Consider the following 24,262-nt stretch of genomic DNA (forward strand, 5'->3'; position numbering starts at 1 on the left):
GCTTCACATGAACTTCAAGTGGACCCCCTGTTTTGTTTTCTTTTTTAATAAATACTATTCCTCCTTCCTAGTCAGGATGGCTATGTGCAAGGGAACAGCAGCTCCCTGGGGGTAAGCCTCAGGCACCCGCAGCCAGGCAGCATCTGCATGGAGATGCAAGCCCGAAGGATGTGGTTGCATCATGTTCCTCTGGCACAGCTCTTTCATGAGAAGAGGTTTGAGATCTCTCTTCATTTTCGTTTGCTTGACACAATCATTTAACAAACTACTGGGAGAAGAAACATTTCCTCTAAATCAAAAGAGCAGAGGTATCTTACATTTTTTCTGAAAATCAACCAGGTGAAGACCAGGCCCATTGTAGGTTACACAGATTCTGGACTCCTTGACAACCCCCCTTCCTCTTAAACCACATGTGCCTACTAAGTCACAACTTAAGTCCACTTGAGAGAGAACAATTGGCTTAACAAATTTCCCCTTCTTCAAAGCCTCTATTTAACACAAAGATGGGGGCATGTGGGGATGGAAGGAAAGGCAGCAGCAATTACAATTAGCAGTGGCTGCCCACGGATCACCAGGCAGGTGTCACCAGCACTAGGGAAATACTGCCTTTCACCCTAAGCTTTCAGCTTACGACTAACCTGCAGGTTGCGACTAACCTGCAGAAGTCACTAATAGACGTTTTCAGGCCAATTAAAAAAAAATAAAAATCAGATTTTATAAGCTGACACCACTCTTCCATCTTTCAGCCTCCTTGAGTCTCTGCCCTGCCATTCCATGGTTACAGAGGAAGGCACATTGTCTTTCAGCAGAGCTACTGAAACCACCCTGGCTTGTAACGGCATTACACAACAAAACCACAACTAATTACTTCTAATTGGATTGGATCTTCTAATTTTTATTATCTTTTCTATAGTTGCAATAGCAATGTTTCAAACTTGTACACAAGTACATAGGACATTTTGCAATTCAGCTTGGTGAAGCACAGTCATATGGATTTGTTAATTCAGGAAAATCACTATACCCCCATATATGTACATATTAATTGCTCAGCAAAACAGAATGCCTGCAAATTCAAGTCCTCCCCCACACATAAGCAGAGTGCAGTATTTCACTTTTCTTGTGAAGAACCAGATGTAACCAGTATGACGTTGAATTATACCAACCGAACAATGCCTTGGATGAATCATTGGCAAAAATGTTCCTTTCAGGCTCTATTAGACCCCTCCAAGTAAGGCGTACAATTAAGGCGATTCGAAAAGCTTTTACTGATCAGCAGCAATCTACAGAGTAACTTTTTTATTTGTATCACATGTATTGGCTAAAGTCAGCAATTTCTCACTCTGATTTTGATGCTAATTCTATTTAATTTTTTAGGAGACTGATTTTCCTTCCACTGGCTAGGGATGGGTTCCCCTTAAGTCATTAGATCAGAACATTTCCTCACTGGTCAACTTCATTTTTTCTCTTCTTAATAGTTAAAATTTGCATATAGCATAACAAGCCTTTTGATTCTCATGTTAACAACAATTTCACTAGTGTTACTGCAATGGCAAGAGCATAAATCAAGGCACCATTTAGCCTTGTGAAATGTGACTGGAAGATAATCTTGACGAAGGCTAAACAAAACCAGTTTTTGGCTTTCAATCGATACCTACACGTGCCTGCACAGGAAAAATGCTTAAGTTCCTCTAACATGAATTGAATGGACTGCTTCATGTGGAGATTGGTTAATTTGATTTGTACTTCAATAGGAATATCCATCATCACCCACATTCATGTTTCTATAACACAGGTAAGACTCAAGTTGAATACTTCCTCTAATGGATTCATATTTGACTTCCTCCTCAATGTGAAACAGTCTGGACAGTGTTCAATTTCAGAAATACATGACCCATATATTTGACAAAAGAAAGGAAGCAGAAAGGGTATTATATTGGGCAAGATTTGTTATGACAGTTACGCCTGAGCTTTTATTTTAGACCATTATACCTTAACTGGTGCTGTAGCATACAACAAGCATTTAATACTAACTTCACTAACCAAAAAAGGCCCTGTATAAAGAGGTCCTTAAGTGTTTGATGAATACCAGCCATGTTTCATAATATTTCTCAACATTATAAGAATACAGTGAGAACACAAGAGTTTGAAACATTGCTATTGCAGCTGTAGAAAAGATAATAAAAATGAAAATGTATTTTCTTTACGACTTGGCAAATTCCAAAGGGCAATTATAGAAGAAGGACTTATTCAATGTTATGTTATTTAACTGCTGACACTGGGAAAGAATTAAGAAGCCTTTTGCTTTCCATCCCTGTGAAAGCCATGAGACCTTGCTGCACGAGCAGTCCCCCCATCCCACCCGGCGATGGCTCAGGAAGTTGACCTCGCCACATACTCGTAACCGTACACCATCTGAACAGAGAGGGTTTTGTAGAAAACAAGGACGTGCATTGTAATTCACAAACCTTCTTCATCCAAGATAAATAACAGTCACTTTGCAACTGTATCCTTTATTACACAAGCTATGTTGTTTACTGTTGATGTATGTTAAGAGGGAGGCTAATATGAAGCTGGGCTAGCTTCAACTGGAATATCTTGATACTAATGCACTTGAATAATTGTCATATTTCTTATCTTTCTTGGTGTACCCAGCTCTGTTTTGAAGCTGGTGAGTCCAACAGGGAAAAACACTTGCATAAAATTTGTTCAGAGCTAGTATCTATGGTAACTTCTTTCAGACTGGGCTGTTTTGACCACTGATTTACTTTTACTCTACAGCTGCATTTAAGTCTCTAAATCTTGACAGTTTCCTCCAACTTTAAAATTTTGGTGGAAGAAGAGCGTATACCCCAGCAAAAGGTACAACTCATGCCTAGAGCTAAGTGACTTCAAGGTGAAGGTCTGTGGCTGGACTGCTTAGGAAAGCAGTCATCACATCATTTGTGAACTACTGGAGCCTCCATTTGCTTCAGAAAAGCAGGGAAGAAACACTGAAGAGCTGGTAGGAACAGCATGAAAACCAGTGGGCTCAGGAGACTGTTGTTCTGTTATTTATTACTTGCTATATATTTCATGCTGTCTGGGCCAGTAGGTATTAGTTAAGTCTCAACGCTGTACATGCAATATACGCAGTTTGATGAGACGCTTACATGGGCAGAGTATGAGCAACATAGGGGTTTCAAATCTTTTTCTTCTCATTATGCTTATATAGCTGCATATTTTCCATTTACAAATTACATATTTGGAGACACCCGCAATGGGGCAGAACATCAGCAGGTGCTTCTGGAAATGCTGAATATATGTGAGAAATTAATTTAAATTATATTGTATATTTTGTACTTTGTAACGCAGCAAAATTATTTAGTTTGTTTCTCTATATGTCAATGTCATACATGCCAGGTTACATGCAAGACAATCTTCCACTGGCTTGTACTTTCCTCATGCAAGCAGAAGGTTGAGCATAAACTGTGCTAGCAGTGCAGTGCAGCAAACAGTTACCACAATGCTGTACAGCAAGCAGATTTTACTTCCTGCAGTAGGTTTTCACTGTCTGGTTATGCTAATGTGTCACACTGAAGAAAAACCCAGCAGACTCTTCAGTAGACTCAGCAGAACCACAGGAAGGAGACAGTAGTTTGCTGACCACCACTACCACCAAGTGGTTTGCATGTGGAAGCTGTTAAGCACAGAATTTACTTGCTCATGCACTCACTGAGATGTTTCTAAAGGGATGTCATCATCAAAAATTAATATTTTCTAAGGCTGCAACTAACATCTGAATTCATTGCTCAGGCTGATGTTATCCATTTGCTACAATACAGCAGAATGAGATCCCAGAATCAATACTACACAATTTTGCGTATCTTTAGCTTTGTGTTTTTTATCAACTCCATTTTTATTTCTATCTCAGGAATTAAATTTTTCTTTAGATACACAACTTCAGGAAAATTACTTAATGTGTCAAGATATACTATGCAAATCACTGACAACTATTTATAATTAACTAAAAAGATCTAATTTTTTAAAATATAATTACAACTAAAATTTACATTTCCCTAAGAAACTTAAGACCAACAGAAATTTTTACCTGTTTGTTTTTTAATACTGTATAAAACATCTTTTTCATTAAGTAGCTAGCTCACTATAGCATCTGTATGTAACTCAAGGAGCAGGGGCAGTAATTGCAAAACTGACTACATATAAATAAAAAATTGCTTAGGGAAAAAACGAAGTGTGAACAAACAATAAACAGCAAGGAGTACACTAATTACAAGCACTTATTTTTAATAGGCTCTTGCTTGTATAGGTCAGGCTGCTGGCTTGTTTAACAGCTTTTCATTGATACTCTGTAAACTCTACCAGTAGGCTACAAGTTTGGCCAGAGGTCTGGAATAGCCTGCTAAGTGGCTCCTTTGTTACTGAAGAGGTCATGCTAATACATAATATCCTATAGTATGTCTCAGCAGATGAAGGTTTTTTTTGGTTGTTGTTGTTTCTTTCTGTTGGGGCTTTTTTCAGTAAACTCAGCTGACCCTAAGGCATTTCCTGAAAGTCTGTTATTCTCAGAAGACATTTTAGAAGGGAGAGATAAGAATGCTAAAAAATAGACCTTATTAAGGACTCAAAACCTCTGGTTTGACTCAGCAGCAGTCACAAACGTTGTACAGAACAAAATGAAAAATGCCTTTAAAAGTATACTTTGCTTTTGCAGCAGCCAATCACTTACAAGCCAGAGCTGTATGAAAGTACTACCATCTCCTCCTCTATTGGCAGAAACATGAAAAGCACACTATGAAAGAAGTGTTAAGCAAAGTTTGGTTCTGGAGATGAAATCCTGAGTTACACAAGATGACAGTATTAACCAGCCAGATTTCCTTGTCCCTCTTTGCCCCCCTCCCCCCAAGCATTCAGTGTAGCTCCCTATCAGAATTTAAAAAAAAACCACCAAAACACCCCCCCCCACCCCCCACCCCCGCTACAAATGTAACAATCAACTTCCCTCCAGCTAGGTTCCCCATAACTAGGTTCACACACATGTGCAGCTGTATCTGGAACAGGACGATTTAAATTCACTGATGGTGCAACTCTACAAGTAGCTGTGGCTGTAACTTAGCCAAGAAACTAAGGACAGCACAGCTGCAGCAACAGACAGCAGAATATAAACCAATATACTGAAGTATCTCTGATTTTTTTTCTGCTACAAAAGAAACATAGCCAGTCCCCGCCCCCCGCCTTGCTCTACCAAATATTAGCTTCAAATTACTTACCCCTCCAAATGCACCACCACTATCTGCTCCTGGCATTGATTCCACCGAGCTGGTGCTTGCTATCTAAGGGCACAGAATGACACAGAACAATTTCAACATGGCCATTCTTCCTAAAACATATAAAGCACTGAAAAAGAAATTGTGGCATCATTTGCTTTTAGCCCCTTAGCTATTTGCTTGTGAATACGCTTCAATTGCACACATACTCAGCCACCCTCACGTACTGGGTTGACTATGAATTGGGTGACTTTACAGATGGCACTGAATTACCAAGCCTGCTTTTTGCTGCAGCGTGTGCCTACCCCATAAGCACTGCAGAAAGCAAACAGTCATGTTTTGAATTACACCGCTCCCTTTGAGCCCTGCAAGCCAAACAAGCAAGTGCTTTGTGTAGTCAGTGGATTCTGAGGAGGAAGAATATTTGCTTCATTCAAATAGTACTCAGTTAAGTTTTTCTTAATTGCAATACATCTCTTAATAAATGCAAACTGGCATCTATATATATTCAATACATATAAAGGGCAAATAACAAGCTTATGTACACCAAAATCATAGGCTACATCCTAAAAGGAAAAGCATCTCATCTGCAATTAATTTACAGGGAGTTTTCTAGTTTACAGGGGATTCTCAAAATATTAGACTCTTTATGATAAATTCTCCTGTTATTCCCATAGATCATTCTTCCTTTGCCAATTAGACAACATCTCATGTTTCGAGGTTATCCAAATCTCCAGTGCATTTTTGCACTCCAGCTTCATTCCACTTGAAAGCAAAAAGATTTAATCTCTGTTATTAGAAACAACCTGAACTGTAGCTTTGAGTAAGTGGCCCAATTGAAGAGCTATTCATTCTGATACCTAGTTGTATCTATTGATATACTAATACAATCAATCGACTCGAGAACAAGCAAATAAGCAAACGCATCCCCTGGGGCTAGGGCTGTGCCACTGCCCGAGCACTTCCTCGGGGAATGCAATTTAATTAAAGGGAAGCATCATGTACTCAACTACAGCCAACTATTTCTGCCTCCCCCAAAAAATCAGCAACCCTAGGGTCTTCACATCATCTATTCCTCAGTCCTGTTGAATGGGGCTTCTTTCCACTGGAATCCTAATCAACCTGTGTTTAGATCCCTCTGCCCAGTAAAAGGACATCTGTGTGCTGGGAAACAGGACTTGGGAAGGGAAATGGAAAATGTGGAAAAAAAATGGGGTCTGAAGGAGAGATTGAGAAAACCCCCAGCAAGTTTAGGGAAAAGAGTAAATTCCTCTAGTTGCCTGTTCTGATCCCCATGCTCTTTTAATATTTATTTGGAATAATGTGCTAAAAATCAAGTACCCTCTACTCTTACTTAACCTGGAAAAGATTTCAAAAGGGCTTCTCACCCTTTTGTTACCACTACCACTCGAAGCGTGTAAGATTTGGTATGAGGAGGACAGTTATTCATGTGTTTGTCAGAACTACCCCAGAGCTATGGGGAGGAACAGAAACGGGGGTGGGAAATAATGATGATTTAACAGGATCTGAAAATCATAGTTTAACGCAGAGAAGCACTCCCAGGTCTCAAATCTTAGGGATGCACTTCCACAGAGCTCAGCTCTTTGTGGCACTTTTCCTTGCCAGCCTGCTAATAATGCAGAAACTGGGTCCTTCCCCCACATCACGAGCCTCCAACTCTTCTGAGATCAAGCCGTAACAGAAGTAGTCCTTTTCCTTGGGAACATTTTTAGATGGCTTTAAGAAAAAACTTCACATAGCCCTGAAACGCTGCAGATGAAAATGGTAAACAGGGAAACAAGTGTCCTCCTTCTGAAGGAACTAAGCCACAAAGGGACCCTGCAGCTTTCTGAAAATACTTCTTTAAAAGACCACTGCTACAGTCACCCTGCAGGGGGCTGACTGGCAATGACTCTGAATATTCACCTCCTGACAGGTGGGAGTTTATTAATTGCTGTAGATTATTGCACAGGCATAATCTTAAGAGTCAGGTCAAATGTCAGATCTCTGCACCTCCAAGGAACCACAAGTCTTCTGTAGGGAAATTACAGGCTGAAGATCAACTCTTAATGCTTGTATGAGCTTATGTAAGTCAGCAGGAAAAACAAGAGCATGGTAAAGAATTGTGTGTAAAGGCATGCACTGGTCACGCAAATAAAATCAATCGTAAGCACTGTAACATATCAAATGTATGGCCAAGGATGGGAGAAAAGCAATTTGGCTGTTTTTCTCCAGGCTTATTAGAACCAGAGTCCAATTTCTAGTAGCTGTTAGAGATCTAGCCTGGAATCCACGACTGCATATTTACTTCTTGACTCATGAGAGCAAAAAAGGAAGATTATTGTCATTTTTCCTTCTACAGCATTCTGCCCAATTGCTACTAAGAACGCTGTCAGTATTTGTCCAGTTTTCCTTACAGAACCACCTTCAGCTCTTTTTAACTGACAGCAATTTCTGCTACATTTAGCTGTGACATCGGTTTTCAAAGCTGACTATCTAGATAAGCCAATCTCCTAAAAATGCAGGTTAGCATTCTGGCATAATAGAAATTAAGGTGCATACTGCATTAATATCACAGCCTGGAGATAAACCAGACTTCTGGTCTGCTTGACTTTTATGAACCAGTAGAGTATAAACATGTGGCTACACCATTAAGACAGAAGCAAAATAAAATGGAAATTACAAAGCAAGATAATAATAATGAAGTTGAACAGACACTGTGTCTTAATGGATAGAAATAAGTGTGCTTATTAGTTTGCTTATTAGCAAAAGATTTTTCTTCCATCAGAGCATCCTGGTTCTGAAGGCAGCCATGAGTTAACTTAAAAATATAGGCATGAATTGATTATTTTCCAATTTTTTCCAAGTATTTTTAGCTGATGAATAGTTCATGATTGGTAAGCTATGCCATATTCTGAAAATGGCTCATTGCTGCCTGCTATCAGCAACAGGATCCTAGACTCTGTGAAGGTTTGCGAAGATCTCTGCTGTCAGACTGATTAATGCTGGGATGAAAGGAATACCTAACATCTCTCCCGAGCCCCCTGGGAAAACAGTCTGATAAAAATCCAGCATTATTGAAACACTGAATCAGATATGGGAAAGGAGAGGTGTCAAAAATGGTTAGGTATCCCCCCCCCCCCCAAAAAAAACCCAAAACGTTTAGGAGGGCAGGGGAGGGGGAAGATAAAAAGTTCCCCAAGTTTAGTCTCTGCAGATGGACCTCCAAGATCTATCGTGTGTGACCACTAACATCATCAACACACAGGCAGCTCGGCACAAAATTCCTAAAAATTTCCCTTTCCCAGGCCCTCTCCTCTTTAGCTTGTAGCAAATGACTGAGGCTAAGGTTATCACCATCATTATCAAGTCTAATGAAGAGATATTATCATCCTCATGGGAATACTTCCAAACCAAAATTCCTAGCAAAACCAACATAGAGTAATACACTGCAGTTGTAGAGAAACAGAATAAACTTTCAAGACTATTTTGCATATTTAGCTGAAGAGTATTCTTTCTGAAATATATTTATTATCTATAAGACAGTGTTTTAAAGAAAATTTTAAAATGCATCGATTTCCTTTCAACTCTTTAAAGCTTTTAAAATAATAATAAGTAAGAAAAAAGAAATAATCACAGAATGCATCTGTGAGGAGATGGGGAAAGGTAACAAAGAAAATCTCCCAGGCACACAAACATCATTCCAGACAGCCAATCACTCATAACATTGAGGAATTACACCTGTTATGCTAAATGAGACACTAGTCTGGAAAACGTGACTGATAGGTCTCTTGCACTGAATTACCCTGGGTAAATTATTCCATACCTCCATGGTTGAGTAACTATGACTGATATGCATTTGAGAGCCAGAGAAATGGAGCTGACTGTACCATAATGTAATAAAAAAAACAAGAACAAGACTACAGTATTTTAAAGTTAGATGCGTAGGTCTACTTTAACTGTTGGTAAAACTTAGAGCAAAGAAGGAGAATTAAGCACTAGTACTTACTGAGGAATCAGGAAGATGCTCCTCCTCTTGAGAAAAAGAGCTATTGAAAGCTCTAAATGTCTCACTGTTCTGTTTGTGCTTTTCAATTGTTGCTTGAATGACCTGAGACAAAAATTCCAACAAAGATGAGAAGTGTCACAAAAAGAGCCTTGGCAAAATTCTCTCATAGGAAGATGGTTAGGATTATCATTTTAGTGAAAAACCCTTACACTTGCATAAATGAAATGGAAACTTAAATACCATAATAACTATGAGTGGTGGTGTCTGTTAAGTTAAAAACTAAGACTGCTATCAGACAGTGTCTGTACAAGTCAGACTGCAAGAATATACAAGGCTAATCTCTGACACCTCAATCTCTTCTCTCACTGGGTTTGAGGACTGCAGGAAATGGGAACCCCATCAAAGCCCCCATCCACTGCCTGGACACAGTGGGTCAGCAGTGGGACCCTGACTGGGACTCCACATAAGAAGCTTTGCCAGACTGGACTACCCAGCTTCCTCACACAGCCTCATTCATTCAGAAACCCAAAAAGATAATTTTAAAACAGAAGGTGCTGACTGCACTGTGATTTCCACTTGTATCATAACACTTTTGTATTAACCTGAATCCATTCCCTCTTCTCCTCTTCTGTCCTGTTAAAACAAAAGAAAAATAAGGAAAACATCATAAATGTACTTGCAGTATTTTCAGTGAATTCGATTCACATCTTTACAGCTTTATGTCCATGTAGATTTTAGCTTTGCTATCCACTATTTTATAAACATTATTAATAATTGTTGACCTCAGTTATTACCAAACAAATGCCAAAAATGTTTGAATTATTAATAAAGTGGAACCTACAAGCACTACTATAAACACTGTTGGCATTCAATAAAGCAAATTGACATAGCACTTTAACACACTCTGACTTAGGAACAACATATTCTCTTGCATATGTAAGTTACACATCTCTGATGCCCATCTCCTGGTGTAAAGCTATGTCATACTAGCACAGCCATATCCCCTAGATGGTAAATTTCTACATAAATATTCACAAACCTCGAAAGACAGAACAAGCACCATACCTGGCTTGTAGTTCCAGCGATCTCTTTTTTCCTGTTATTGAAAATGTATGAGCCACATTTTGTTTGGCAATTTCTTGGACCTGTAAAAAGAACATGTCATCTTCTTACTAGTCTCCATTGTCTTTCAATCATTTTTAATGACTTACAAATATATTCATTCTTTGAAATACTTAGTTGAAAGGATCACTCAGAATATAGTTCGGGGTAGAAAAAACAAAAGGATTGTTTCCATAATTACTCGTGTTGCTACAAAACTTCTGAATCCATTATCACCAACCAGCCCCTAGAGCAGTAGGGGGAAAAGGTGGCTCCTGTGTCAGCTAGGCGACAAGGGAAGGCTTTCAATCAAAGCATGTACAGAGTCACCATTTTCTTACCCATCTTTGGATGATTACTTCATAATAATTACAAAAAAAAAAGATCTAAAGCTAGATTTCAGAATTTTATTGTATTTCTACATACACCTATTGTTACATTTTTTTGATTCAGAGGGGGTCTAACGCTATCGAGTGGGGAAGCATTAAAATGGGGGAAAAGAAGAGAGGCAAACCTGCAGTCCTGCAATGTCCATCTTCTCTCGAACACTGAACTTCTGGCCTATCAGCCTCAGTTTTGGCACACAGTATAGCACCATGCTGTTAAACTGTAACAAGGGAATATTTTAGGTTAAGGGATTACACACTGGACAAAGCCTGCATTTTGACAGTTTAGGACTCTGGTGTGTTCTACTCTAAGATGCAGTTCTCAAGAAGAGGTTTAAAGAGCAAGCTAGGCTCACATACCATACTTGAAAGAAGTGGACAGACAGAAGCATGTCAGCCAGTCACTTCCCCCTTCTCCCCCTCTCTCTAGTACCCATTTAACTGCCTTGAAAGAAAACGAGAGCTATTCTCTCAGTGTCAGCGAGAGTTGGCCATCTTATGCAGCAAGGTGCTACAGCTGGAAACACACCTCCTCAGGCACTTCGCAAAAAACGCAGCCTCTGAGGAGGGAGATGGGAAAGACCCCTTTGGGCCTGACAAGCCATCAGCAAAGGTACAAGTGTGCAAGGAAGGAAATCCTCAAGGAAAAAGCGTCAAGAGAAAACTGCTGCTCAGAGGAAGGAGTAGCTGGGCTCAGTTGGTGAATGCTTTTTGTATTTGAGATTAGGAAGATGGAAGTGTACCATTTCATAGCACAACTCTGAAAATAAGCATGCAACAAAAAAACTCACCAGGAATAAATACCTATCCTGCGCTGTGCCGTTCTTTGCTGAAAGTTTCTGAATATGTCCTTCTTTAATGAGCTCATTGGCTGGGTTAACAATATCCTCTTCACCACCAAGTCGCTCGTAGACTTCCAAAAGCTTGTGCATCTTTTCCTGCAAGTACAGAAATCCCAGCAGTTTAATTAAAAAAAATTATTCCACTTGGTCTATTACCCATAGTATCATTTCTGTGGTAAGTGTAAATAAGTAAGAAAGAATATAGTCTTTCACTTTGGCTATAGCTTTGCATTTTCAAAAATTAATGAATACCTGTTCCATACTCTTTAGTATTCTTCCCCACTCTGTATTAGTCACTCATGAGTCATACCTGGATTGTACCATTTTAATGACATTTTGAGGTCAATCTATTTGATATTTTTAGATATTTCTATTCAACAATAAATACGTATCTTTGGAAGCAATGGCATCAGGTCCAGTAAAATCAGTGGCCAAGTCGGAGACTAGTACGTCACCAAATTGTTTCCAAGTTTGAATTTATTAACTTAGCTTCCACCCTACAACTCAGACTAAGATTTCTGCTGCACTATGATCGTTCCTCAGCTTCTGAGATGTTTCGCCTCTTGTATTGTTGCTGATAAAATGGCACATAGGTCTCCATCAGGAAGTATGGTCCTATTCTGCATTTCTAAGCTACATATAAAACCTCAGACGTATGGGGAATGCTGCAGTCCTATGCAGGGGTCTCCATGGCAAAAAGTACCTCTGAAATAGACCAGGACAAAATGCTTAAAATATAGTTTTAATGTGATTCAGGCATCCTTATGTCTTTGTCAAAATTCTTTATGAAGGGATTACTTTTTCCTTTTCAGCAAAGCACTGTTTCTACTTTATATTAAGTCAACCAAACATTAAAAGTCCCTCTACACAGTATTCAAATAGATAAAGGTAACTAGTTCACCCATTTGCTGCTGCTATATTAAGCATTGCAGCAGCTTTAACTAGTCAAAATAAGAAAGGTGTGTAAATCTTGCTACTGAGTTATAGCATGTGGAAAGCTTTGGCTTTCAACCACAAGCTGGACTGATGTGCTCCAAATGGCACTGTCAGCAAAGGGTCAGAAAGTGAGGACAAAGATTTATGCAGTTACACCCAAATATATGTCCAAACACATCTCTACCTTTCTATACATTAAGCTGGAATTTCAGGTCTTTACATACTTTGTTTACCCCCATTTGACTTGAGAATTTTCACCACAAATATACATCACACCAGTCCCTGTCCTAATCTATTCTTCTGACCAATGATTAAACAAACAACAACAAAAAAAAACAATTAAAAAAAACCAAACAAAACCAAACCATTAAAATAAACACACTGCAAAACAAAATGGAAGGCAGCAGGCCATGGACTAAAAATAAATGAACAAATCACCTAAGCCCCAAAAAGCAGCAGATTTTTTTCCAGCAAATGAGAAGATGAGCAAGAGGTCCCACTAATGTAAAAACAAACAAAAACCAGTGAACTCATCAAGCTAATTTTTTTTAGTGGAGAAACTAGAACACTAAGAGCAGATCCAAAACCTGAGGGACATCTGCACTTCTAGGAAAAGCCAGCTTTGGAAGCCTGATCTATTTCTTCTACTACACCACAACAGGAGGAAGCATCCAACAATTCATTCAAATCTCCACTAACTTTTGGAGATATTGCTACAGCCCTTGCTTTTCTTTCAGCTTGGCTCTGACCTCACCCAGCCATTTGTGCCATCCCGCAGGGCTCCGCAGAGGCGCACATGCAGGACAGCGCTGCTCTCGCACTGCATTGCTCCCCACCGACCCTCACCGACTGCCCCAGCACACCCAAGGCACTTTCTGCTGGGACGTCTGAGTTGGGAAACCACGAGGTCAAACCTGAAATTCTGACTCGGATATTCTTCCTTCGAGTCTCTGTTCAGGCAAAACCTATTAATTACAGAAGAATTCAATGCAATAAGAAGGCCTGATGAGAGGCTTCAGGTTCTTATCAGCAATAAACAGTGGGTGCAAAATTATTATAGCAGCCTTTTCTAATATGTTGTTGTGTACCCAGAAAAAGCACCCAAAAGCAACTAGATGGTGGCTTCATATTCCTGCTGTCTGTGGAGATACTGTACACAGTCCCCAGCAAAACAGTTGTTCAAGGCTCCAAACCAGAAAGATTTCCACCGAAATATATCCTTATCAAGAGAATACACTAGACTCAAATAGAAACAGATGGTTTCAAAACTTGTTTTCACTGAGACATACTGAAAATACACAGACATCAGTTGGTTACTTCCCTGTAGCAGCCACAGGAAACATGGTCTCATGGTGTCCCTACCAGCCAGGAGAAGGAAGTAAGGGTCTGATACGGAAGGAGACATAAACCTTGTGCCCGCGAATGGTCAGTGAGTGTTACGCTGGATACACAGCATTTCAGATCTATTAGATACAAAAGCTCCTGAGGGACTTGGGTGCACAGAAGGGCTAACATCTGTAACTATAAAGTCCGTTTACTTTAATGGTAATGCACTAGCTGTTCTGTATGTAAAGCATGTGCTAATGCTCAAGATCTGCATGGTCTCAAACCGCCCAGATTTAGAAGTATAGCTTACCAAAGCTACTGACACATGCTAAATGCATACTCTGTGCATTTAAGATGAGCCAAAATCAAACCAAAACAACCTCCAGTCTGGTAAAGACCTGTAGGACTAAAAAAACAGTGTGAAAATCGGCAAGGACCCCTTGTGAATGGACCTAATTGGAAAACTTTCAACAATTTTCAATGAAAAGCAAATAATGAGTTTTATGAAGACCTTCTTTTTAAACTCATTGGGTCCTTAAGAACAAGGAAAGTGAAATTTAGGCCCAACAACCCATGGTAACTGCAATAAGATCATTTATGATAAAGAGATATCCAACTGATATTTAAAGCCTGACTCACTGTATTTGAAAATTCTCCCCAGCCCACTTTCCTGAGCCTATTGCAATGGGGGACCATTGGTTCAACCAAGTATTTCAGTCAGATTACAATTCCATTATGCAACTTCTACTCACCATCTTTCGGATGGCTGCATTTGAATGGTTTGCTGCTGTAGATATGAGCTCCAGTGATTCTGCAATAAAGGTAGCAACAGTTATGCATTCTCTGGATTGTATCTGTTAATAGCACTTTGGGGTTTTTTTTCACCTCCCTGATTAGTGTTTTTCCTGCAAAATTGTTGCAAATGAAAGGACTGTATTTTTTCCTTCCATAAAGTAAAAGGAATGCTTATAAGCAGTTATAGACACAATCACTTCTGCATGTTCAGCTGGTCCATGGGCATCTAAATGTTTAATCTTTCTCTCCTGAAAGTCTAGGCGAGTCAAAGCACATAGTGACAAAAAGCCTCACCTTCTAGAAATCAACCTACTAAAGGTTAACTTAAGTCTCACTTAAGCCTTCACAAGCATGTTTGTAACAGTGCTCTCCTAAAACAGGGCTTGTGTGCTTATGGTAACATGAATCCAGTTTTGGTCAGGATCACAAAATCCTAGAAACCAACAGAAGTCCATGTCTCCTGTTTCTTTGTGTTAACAGAGCCTAACCTGATTTCCTAGGGAAGCACGTACATTTAAGACCATTCTTACTTTCTTCCTCTGGCTATTGCAAGGATGTCCTCCTGTATTTGTCCTTGGCCATACAATGGATTAAATGAAAATGCCAGATGTTCTACCATTACAAACTTCAACATTTTGCCATTGTTCATTTGCCAAAGCTCTCTTCATTCCTAGAGCTGATGTATCAACCCTTTTCTTCTCTACTCTAAGAGCATTCAAAATCCCTTTGTGCTATGCAATAATTTGATCCAAATCTCCATTTCTACCATAGCCCTAGTTGAAAGTATCTGAACATGTGAAGAAAAAACTCTCCAAGATCTTATTGTGCTCATTAGACAGAGAGGAGTTTACATGTACTTTCAGCATCTTTCCTGTCTGGAGACTCTTCTGGAAGTTTCTTTAAATAGTCCTTTAGGAGAAGCTCATAACGAGGAATCCTTTGCACTGGTTCAAGCATGTGATGCTGTAATGTCAGGTTTCCACACACCTCCTGTTTCTATAATGGAGAGAAAACAAGCACAGAAGGGTTTGGTTTTGTTCCTGCCTTTGGTGTTAAACAGCAATGAAAAATGAGCATTCACATACAATTAGAGGTGCATAAAACAACTTCTCAAGCTATCACAGAATTATAGACTCATTTAGGTTGGAAAAGACCCTTAGGATCATCGAGTCCAACTGTAAACCCAACACTGCCAAGTCCACCACTAAACCATGTCCCTAAGCACCACATCTACACATCTTTGAAATATCTCCAGGGATGGTGACTCAACCACTTCTCTGGGAGGCCTGTTCCAATGCTTTGACAACCCTTTCAGTGAAGAAATTGTTCCTAATATCCAATTTAAACCTCCCCTGGCACAAATTGAGGCCTCTCACTGTCACTTGGGAGAAGAGACTGACACCCACCTCACTATAGCCTCCTTTCAGGTAGTTGTAGAGAGCGATAAGGTCTCCCCTCAGCCTCCTTTTCTCCAGGCTGAACAACCCCAGTTCCCTCAGCTGCTCCTTATAAGACTTGTGCTCCAAGGCCCCTCACCAGCTTGGTTGCCCTTCTCTGGACACGCTCCAGCACCTCCATGTCTTTTCTGTAGTGAGGGGCCCAAAACTGAACACAGGACTCGAAGTGCGGCCTCACCAGTGCCGAGTATAGAGGGACAATCGCTTCCCTGCTCCTGCTGGCCACACGATTTCTGATACAGGCCAGGATGCCGTTGGCCTTCTTGCCCACCTGGGCACACTGGTGGCTCATATTCGGCCGGCTGTTGACCAACACCCCCAGGTCCTTTTCCACCGTGCAGCTTTCCAGCTGCTCTTCCCCAAGTCTGTAGCGCTGCATGGGGTTGTTGTGACCCAAGTGCAAGACCCAGCACTGAGCCTTGTTGAACCTCATACAATTGGCCTCAGCCCATCAATCCAGCCTGTCCAGATCCCTCTGTAGAGCCTTCCTACCCTCAAGCAGGTATGGGAGCTGATGGGTTTCACTTGAACCTTTGTCCCATGTCTGGCATTTTCTGCAGATACGCAGCAATCTTCTTTTAGATTTTGTGTGTTTCTTCACAGGCTCAGAAAAGATCTTCCCATCCACGTCCCTGTGCAGCATGCTTCCCCCCAAAGACTACATAAAATCAGAAACCCCACAGGGATATATTGCTTGCTAGAGCTTACTGTATGAGCAGCAGATACACTGCCTACACACCACCTCTGAAGAAGGAGCTGCCTCAAATTCTCTTCTTTTTTTTTTACTTGTCCAAGAAAGGGGGTAGGTTTGAGACTGATTACAGTAAATATTACCCAAAAAGGCACCGATCTGCTCTGCTTGCAATGGTACTGAGTGTTGCAGTGTACTTATTTTCATAGGATCCCTATGAAGTGAAGGGATATTTCTATTTAAAAGAGGGGAGGAGAAATGAGAAACAGAGTAAGATTAAGTAACTTGTTTTAAAGCACACAGGAAGTTTCTGTTAGTGATGTAATCTGACTCCTGAATCCCCACATCAGCATGTTAACCACATATATACACACACACGCTCTTCTCCGTAGCATTATTTTTACATCAGCTCACCGATGCCACATCTTGGTCTGTTCTAGTGTAAGCAACCCCTCAAAACCCACATTAATTTCAGTATGCTTTTCTCAGAGAAAGGTGCTTGTTTCAGATACTTGTAAATTTTCCTCATAACTATTACAGCCCATCACACACTGCTGACTCACCTGATTACTAAAGCAAAGCCTGGAGATAATGACATGAATGTCTGATAGAAGAATATTAGCTATCCTTCCAGAAATTCAAAGACATAAATTTGCTTTAAAAAATATCTTGTCACAGTGTAGCAGGGTGAACAATATTTCTGTTTATAGGAGATGAAGTGAATTTATTATCTCTCAGAGTTTTACAGCAACACATCTCCCAGAAAATAAAACTGGGATGGAAAGAATCAGACATTCCAGGAAGAACTAAAAGGAGCACAGAACTACACTACTGCATATTAGTGCTTGGTTTATAATCCCAAATCCACTTATTATAACCATCTCCATTGTCTTTTTATTCCTGCAATAGGATGAACCTTAACACTGAACAGCAATAGGGAAGCAGAGGAGGAAGTCACTTCAAGGCTCACGTAAGTTATCTTCACTTGCCAAGTGTATCCTCTCTAAAAAGTCAGCAGTGACAAACAGTTCCAAATAGGGAAAATTTAATGTTATGCAATTTTAGAAGTTTACAGAGTTTACACTGCAATTCAAATTACTTTACTAGAGGACGGATAAATGTTTATTCTGTGTTTAATTCAAGTGGCAATTCAAACCACAGAAATATATATCAAAAAGCACTTATGTCATGGCATAAGGAGAAAGCTGACAAAAGAAAAGTCCTAATAAACTCACCAGCTATCAAGTGTTGGCCCCAGTAGGTGGATGTGAACTGAACAGAAAGTATGTTGATCTTCAAGGTCAGCTAAAGTAAACTTGGTAAGTCATAGTCATTCACATATAAGTACCATTTGATTTTTGTTTTCTGTTTTCCCTAGTTTAGCATAATTAATAATTGTTAATGCCTTGAGCTATATAACTATTCCATTAACAGCTGTTAGGTGGACAGTGCGTGACTGCAGGATCACAACAGACTGGTGTTTTGAAAAGTAACTGTGGCTTTTGATAGCACAGAGATAGCTCAGATGAGTGGACTAAGTATGCTGGGTCAAATCTTTGCCTACTGCAGCTATGGTCATCGACAGAAGCAAAAGGTGCTGTGATGTTGCCGCTAAAATAACCTACAGTGAAATAACTGTTATCAATAGACTTCAGAATTCTCGTATATGCACTGCCTGTGTTCATAGTGCCTGTCAAAGTTCTGCTCAGCAGAAATACTCATGGTCTCGGATGGCTGCAGACCAGTTTTGCAGACTGACAGCTAACACAAATTGTTTGTGTTGGTAGCTTGGTGGTGAGAAGAGACAGATGAATTTTAGGGTGGGCAGATGCCTGTGCTGCAGGGAAAACAGTCACAAACTGATTTTCACTTCAGAAATCCGTGTCAGTGGCTTGGCACAAACTGAGGACAGCAAAATGCCTGTGTGCTTATTTTTTACAGTGCTTGCTGCACAGAACCTTGAGAGAGCAGGCTGGGTTCAGACAGAAAAAGGTTAAGAAAAGGCCACGCGGAGTGACAGCCTGGTAGGAGAGGACATTCCCCAGTTCCTGTTTCTCCAAGCTTCTGTCTGAGCCACTGGGCAGCCGGCAGCCCTGACTCTCCGAAAAGGGCCTCTCCTTTCCCAGCTTGCTGGGGGATTACTTGATTCCAACAGCTGGCCCAGCCACAATCCTCCCATTTAGGGCAGGCAGCTGAGCTCCCTCCTCAGCTTAACCCACTCCCTGCCAGCTCTCCCCTCCCAAAGGACGGTATCTGCTTTCCCAGCACCAGTGGAGGGATGCTTGCAAGTGTGCTGGAGCCTGCTGCATCCCTTTAGCTGGCCCAGGGCCTGAGGGAGAGAGAGAAGTCTTACTGATACACTAGCATAAGCAGAGCTCTTCCCCCCTCCTCACACAGCTTTTTCTATAATTAAGAGAAAACACATGAAAATCCATGCTGAGCATCCTCCTGCAGAGCTGTGATCCTTGGGAGCTGTGTGCCACTTCGTGAGCCTCAGAAAAATCAGACCAACAGCAGATGCTGCCAGTGACATGGCCAAACTCAAACACACCCACCTCAGACTGAAAATGTATTTATTAAAAAGCAATTAAAATTAGTAATGAGGAAGAGAAATCAAAAATTTTATAAATGGACATGTTTCAGTCAGAATTGCTGGGCCAATGGCAAAGCTTTATTCTGTGACTTCTGATACTCCTCTTAAATACATGAGTGGAGAAAAAGCCACCTACGTGAAAAATCTGTGTCATAGCAAGAGAGAAGAAAGGACTGCCACTAAAATTGTATATGTTTAGTATTAGAGCACTATTATCTTGTAGCTAAACACTGTGTCACGCACTGGAAAAAAAATAAAGTTACACAAATAAATTAGCATCTCCAAGCCACATGATGTCAATTAACAACATACCTGTATGTTCTGAACAACATCTTTGAATGGAGAGGACCTCTGCATACATGTGTTCACCATGTCCATTGCCCTGTCGAAGTTCTTTACATATTCTCCATACATCTTCAGAAAAGGAGCAAGTTTCTGTAGGATATCTCCTAGCCGTGGGTTGATGTTCCTATGGGAAAGACACAGGTAAGTACTGAAACCTCTGGAAATCAACACTGTCTTCAGGGAGAAAACACAACTGTAAGACTTTCACAGTTGTCTCCCACATGCACAAGCACTTACACACATAAGCAATCAAGATATTTCAGGCTAAGTTTAGTTTAAAGTAATCTATACGGTACCCTAGATAAAACCTTAATCTAGATGTCCAAAGGCTAATATTTCTGACCTCACTGCCACTCTCTTAAGTGAAGATCAGATTCAAACTGACTACACATTGTTAAAGAAACATCTATATATCTCTGCCGTCCAGCACAAAGTCTCATGGGAAACTTTTACTTTTTAAAAATCATCTTTTCCACCACAGCCAAACATCTGAAGACACTTTAGTGCAAAGGGATCACTCAGTTCAGCTGGGTATTCCCAGGGGGCCAGGCACACATTCGCCTAGAGACCCCCCCATAGGCTGGGAGAGGCGGTAGCCACGCATCTTTGTCTCCTCCAAATTCATGGCCAGGCAGAGCGCCAGCCATTTTTCCCCCAGCTTTTCTCTCCTGCTGAACTCATGGCTTGCAGTCTGACTGCACTAGACCCTCTTTAGCCATTTAATAAGCTTCTGCCCTCTTCTGACTTCCAGACTCTCCAGTCTTCCTCCCCTTTTATTACAGCTGTCCCTGAAAATGCAAGTCAGGTGCAAAGGTGCTGAGACTCATTTATTCCTTCTGATCATTGATGAACTATGTGAAGGCTGAACTCGGCCAAGAGAGGTGTGAACTCTGGTCTTGTATTTGCCATTTAGGGTACTTGGAAAGGTGCAGTGTCAGTACTATCTGCGCTTTTCACTGCAGGACACTCTTCGTGGCCAGTGTGTCATCTCAAATCAAGTTTCCTAGATCTGCCTTACAATTAACCTTTCTACCTATTGCAGTATTTCTGCCTTATCTACAACTTATTACAGCTGCCAAATTTTAATTGGTATTTGACCTTTATTACTCACTGAAAAAACCCAAACAAAACAAAGCCCCCAAAACTACACTTATTTTCTTAAAGAAAGTACATATACACTGTAGCTAACAGTATTTATTAACTCCTAGAACAGAAGGCCAACAAATTCTGGGGCAAAAACTTGTGCAACACTGTGGTGCTCAACAACAGAAGTGGTTGCATAACAGACATAAGCAGATTTATAGATAGGAAGTCATCTATCTTATCTGTCTAGATTTTCCATTTGTTGCCTGCTATAATGCTAATTTTAACATTAAATTACATTTTATATAACCGTAACAAAATTCATTAAAGAAAATATAAAATGGATGTTTCTCATGAAGTCTCCAACATGGCATGCAAAGTCTAGACTATGACATGATGATGCATCTTCCTTCTTTGAGAAGCACTGCGTTTTTGTAACACTTCACAGTGGGGCCAAAATACTTCATCTATTGGGCCAAAATAAGCAATTTCCTTCCTTTCTAGTACTGCAATTTCATAGTACTGCAATAACAGGAGAGTGGAAATACAGTAAGGAAAACAGCTCTGGCAATACTTTGGACTGAAAAAATTCTCACAATGTACTCTGGAAATTTTGAGCGCTCAAGTCTATTCCTGTAGTCAGAAATGCTTAAGAGACTCCGTACTAATGTATTTAATAACAAGTGAATTACTGTATTAAACAATGAAAAATTTGGAATTAGACTAGGCCTTAGGGTTGTTCTAGTTTCTTGAAAACGTATTTTTAAAATAATTGTAATGACAGTTACCCACCATTCTTGTGTAATTCTTGTTTTGAGCTCAGGAAGAAGAAATTGTCCATGGAAACAATAGATGGAAGAAATATTTGAAAAGATGCCCGTTATCACTTCAGATGAAATACCTGCTTCTGACAACTTAGTGCAAAAAACCTGCATAAGACAATAAGACAGTACCGACACGTATTTACAAAAAACAATCGTAGACACACTGGCTTTAGACTGCAGTATTACAAAGCTGACTGCCTTAGAACTGAGCTACAATTTTTGACTTCCTGTAGTCAGTCCTTGGGGTCTTTCAGGAGGTTCCCAAAACGTAAGTCCACTGTCAGTTAGGGTTAGATTTAAGACTATGGGCCAAAGTCATAAATTAGAAAAATCTTAGGGGTATGTCAAAAAAGATTGAAACTACTGAGAAGATCAGACATCTCTTATTTGGGAGTGCAAGTTGCAAAGAATAACCAGTCCCTGAAGAGCACTTACTCCTATTTATGTGAAGCAAAATAAACCATGTGATTGTTTTGTTTCTCTGTGGGAAAAGTTACACTGTTCTGAACAAAAGGGAAAGACACACCCTAGATTTCTAAGGTCTTGAAACAGTCTCTGCTCATCCAAAGCAAACATTGGAAAGTCTTCCATAGAGGTCCTAGAGTTGGAGGGTAGAGGGCTCTGCAAGTTACAGCTTCTAACAAGATTTCTAGCAAGCTGACAATTGTCTCCCCCCCACCTTGTTTTTAAGAAGCACTTCATTAGCAATGTGACTCATCCTCATTTTTACTTCTTTCCTGCACATTCATGGTTTTTTTTTCCTTTGAGATAATTATGGAAATGCCTGAACTGTGTAGACTCACTTCAATGTTAATGTGGAAGAAAGTTCAGACTCATCACACCAGTTTTACTTTATCCCCACGTGTAAACATGATGGACAACAACTACGAAACACACTGGGTAAAAAAAATAATCCCCTGTGAACACGGGGCTGACCCATGTGGCCTGATTTTAGTAAAACTCAAACCTCTTGCACATTACAGAGCAATCACAGATTTCATCATTTCTCAGTGCCTTCAGTGTCCCTGTGATTTCCTCTCCATGTACGCTCAGGGAGGAAGCAAATGCTGATTGTGTCTGTCTGTATCTTGGGCCGCTGCTTTCCCGTTCCTCTTTCCAACATTCTAATCCTCGGGTTCCAGCTCAGGGAACCCTCTTGCCAAAAGCTCACCTCTGGGACCCATGACACACAGCCTGGCAAGCAAACTCTATCTCCCACCAATAAACAGTGTTTTCACACTACTGGGCTATAGGTTAGGGGATGAACAGGAGACACCACTGCTGCTCACAGAAAAGAAAGCAGAGTTTATGCAAAATCGAATTACCTGGTCCAACAGATGGAGTCTTTTAACATACGCTTCTTCTGTATGGAGCAGTTCATTTGCGATGTTGAATAGCTTTTGGGGCTCTGTACACTGAAAAAAAAGTTACAAATAATACAATCCATCTGCACCTACAAAGCTAAGTTGCATCAACTGTTCTCTTTTCCATTTTCTCAGTGGGCCAAATTCCCTGCCAGTAGAGAAGCCTGGAGTGAAGGAGGTTAACACATTTCAGAATCTGCTCCGCATCCCTCATCAAAGGATCAGTTTGCTCCGGAGGCATTTTTAAAGCTATTTTCTGAAAGAGCAATCAGTAATGCAGTCAATGGCTGGTCAGGACATCACTTTAGTTCATTATGGTTTTCTGTAAAGAACCAGAAACATCCTGCAAATCTGGAAATAAGTCTAGTCTATTTGCTAACTAAGGCACTAGACTGTAAATCAACTGTTCTCCTTTTTGGATTCAGGTCCTGTGACTAAAAAGAAAACTAGAAACCAGACCTGTTTGGCCACAGATTTCTCTCCCTGGCCAGCACAGCATTACTCTCTATGGCATATTTCTAAGATTTCTGTGCAGCTTTAAACACCAGCCAATTCCCTGGAAAGAATTTTCAGCAATATAACCCAAGTCACTCAGTGAAGTCTTTCATTAAGCTCATTTAAAAAACATAAAATGAGAAAGGACTCATTAAAAAACCTGAATGCATTTATGAAGTGCCGAATTTATTTACTGTTTAGCCAAAAGCTACATAGACTCTTTGCTTTCTAAGTGCTTAAAAATACTTGAATTATTAGGATACAGGCTTTAGCTTTCTGACAAACTTAGATACCTTGTTAAGGGTCTAGACTTTAAACACCCTGCTTACATATAATCAAACCAGTCCAGAACTGAGGGTTGGCTGTTTTGTGTTTGGGAATACAAACGTCCAAAAGGGGCAGCAAGGATGATCAAATGTAGGGAAATTTTACTGGGCTGGATCCAGGGAAAAAAAGACAACTGAAATTAGAGAGATGTCTAAACGATTAACAGAACAGAGAGCATCAGCTGGGTGCAATCATTCACTGTTTCTTCCATAAGAAAACTAAAGGTCATCAAATAAAATTACTGAGGTGCTGCCTCAAGACCAAGAGCTGCTTCCTCAAGCAACACGTCACTGCAGACGGTAAACCTTCATGCAGGTTCACAAAGGACCGGACAAATCCATGGAGTAAAAGTCCAGCTGAAGTCTATTAAACACGCAGGGCTGTTTCCAGTTCAAGAAGCACCTGGGCCCCTCACCAGCAACAG

General features: G+C 40.3%; 1 protein-coding gene across 4 annotated transcripts in view; it reads right to left on the minus strand.

The window, feature by feature from the left end:
- Window positions 1–24,262, minus strand: part of FGD3 (FYVE, RhoGEF and PH domain containing 3) — a 115,436-nt gene that overhangs the window by 13,455 nt on the left and 77,719 nt on the right. For all 4 annotated transcript variants that reach the window (XM_075053564.1, XM_075053565.1, XM_075053566.1 and 1 more), the window contains exons 5-15: window positions 22,978–23,067; window positions 21,621–21,757; window positions 19,713–19,869; window positions 15,517–15,655; window positions 14,617–14,675; window positions 11,552–11,698; window positions 10,889–10,981; window positions 10,339–10,418; window positions 9,876–9,906; window positions 9,274–9,375; window positions 5,268–5,330 (exon numbers count right to left, since the gene is read on the minus strand). In XM_075053564.1, coding sequence (XP_074909665.1) covers window positions 5,268–5,330; window positions 9,274–9,375; window positions 9,876–9,906; window positions 10,339–10,418; window positions 10,889–10,981; window positions 11,552–11,698; window positions 14,617–14,675; window positions 15,517–15,655; window positions 19,713–19,869; window positions 21,621–21,757; window positions 22,978–23,067 — 1,098 coding nt within the window. The remainder of the gene's footprint in view (window positions 1–5,267; window positions 5,331–9,273; window positions 9,376–9,875; window positions 9,907–10,338; window positions 10,419–10,888; window positions 10,982–11,551; window positions 11,699–14,616; window positions 14,676–15,516; window positions 15,656–19,712; window positions 19,870–21,620; window positions 21,758–22,977; window positions 23,068–24,262) is intronic.

This window comes from Buteo buteo, chromosome 21 (genome assembly GCF_964188355.1).
Source record: "Buteo buteo chromosome 21, bButBut1.hap1.1, whole genome shotgun sequence".
NCBI lineage: Eukaryota > Metazoa > Chordata > Aves > Accipitriformes > Accipitridae > Buteo > Buteo buteo.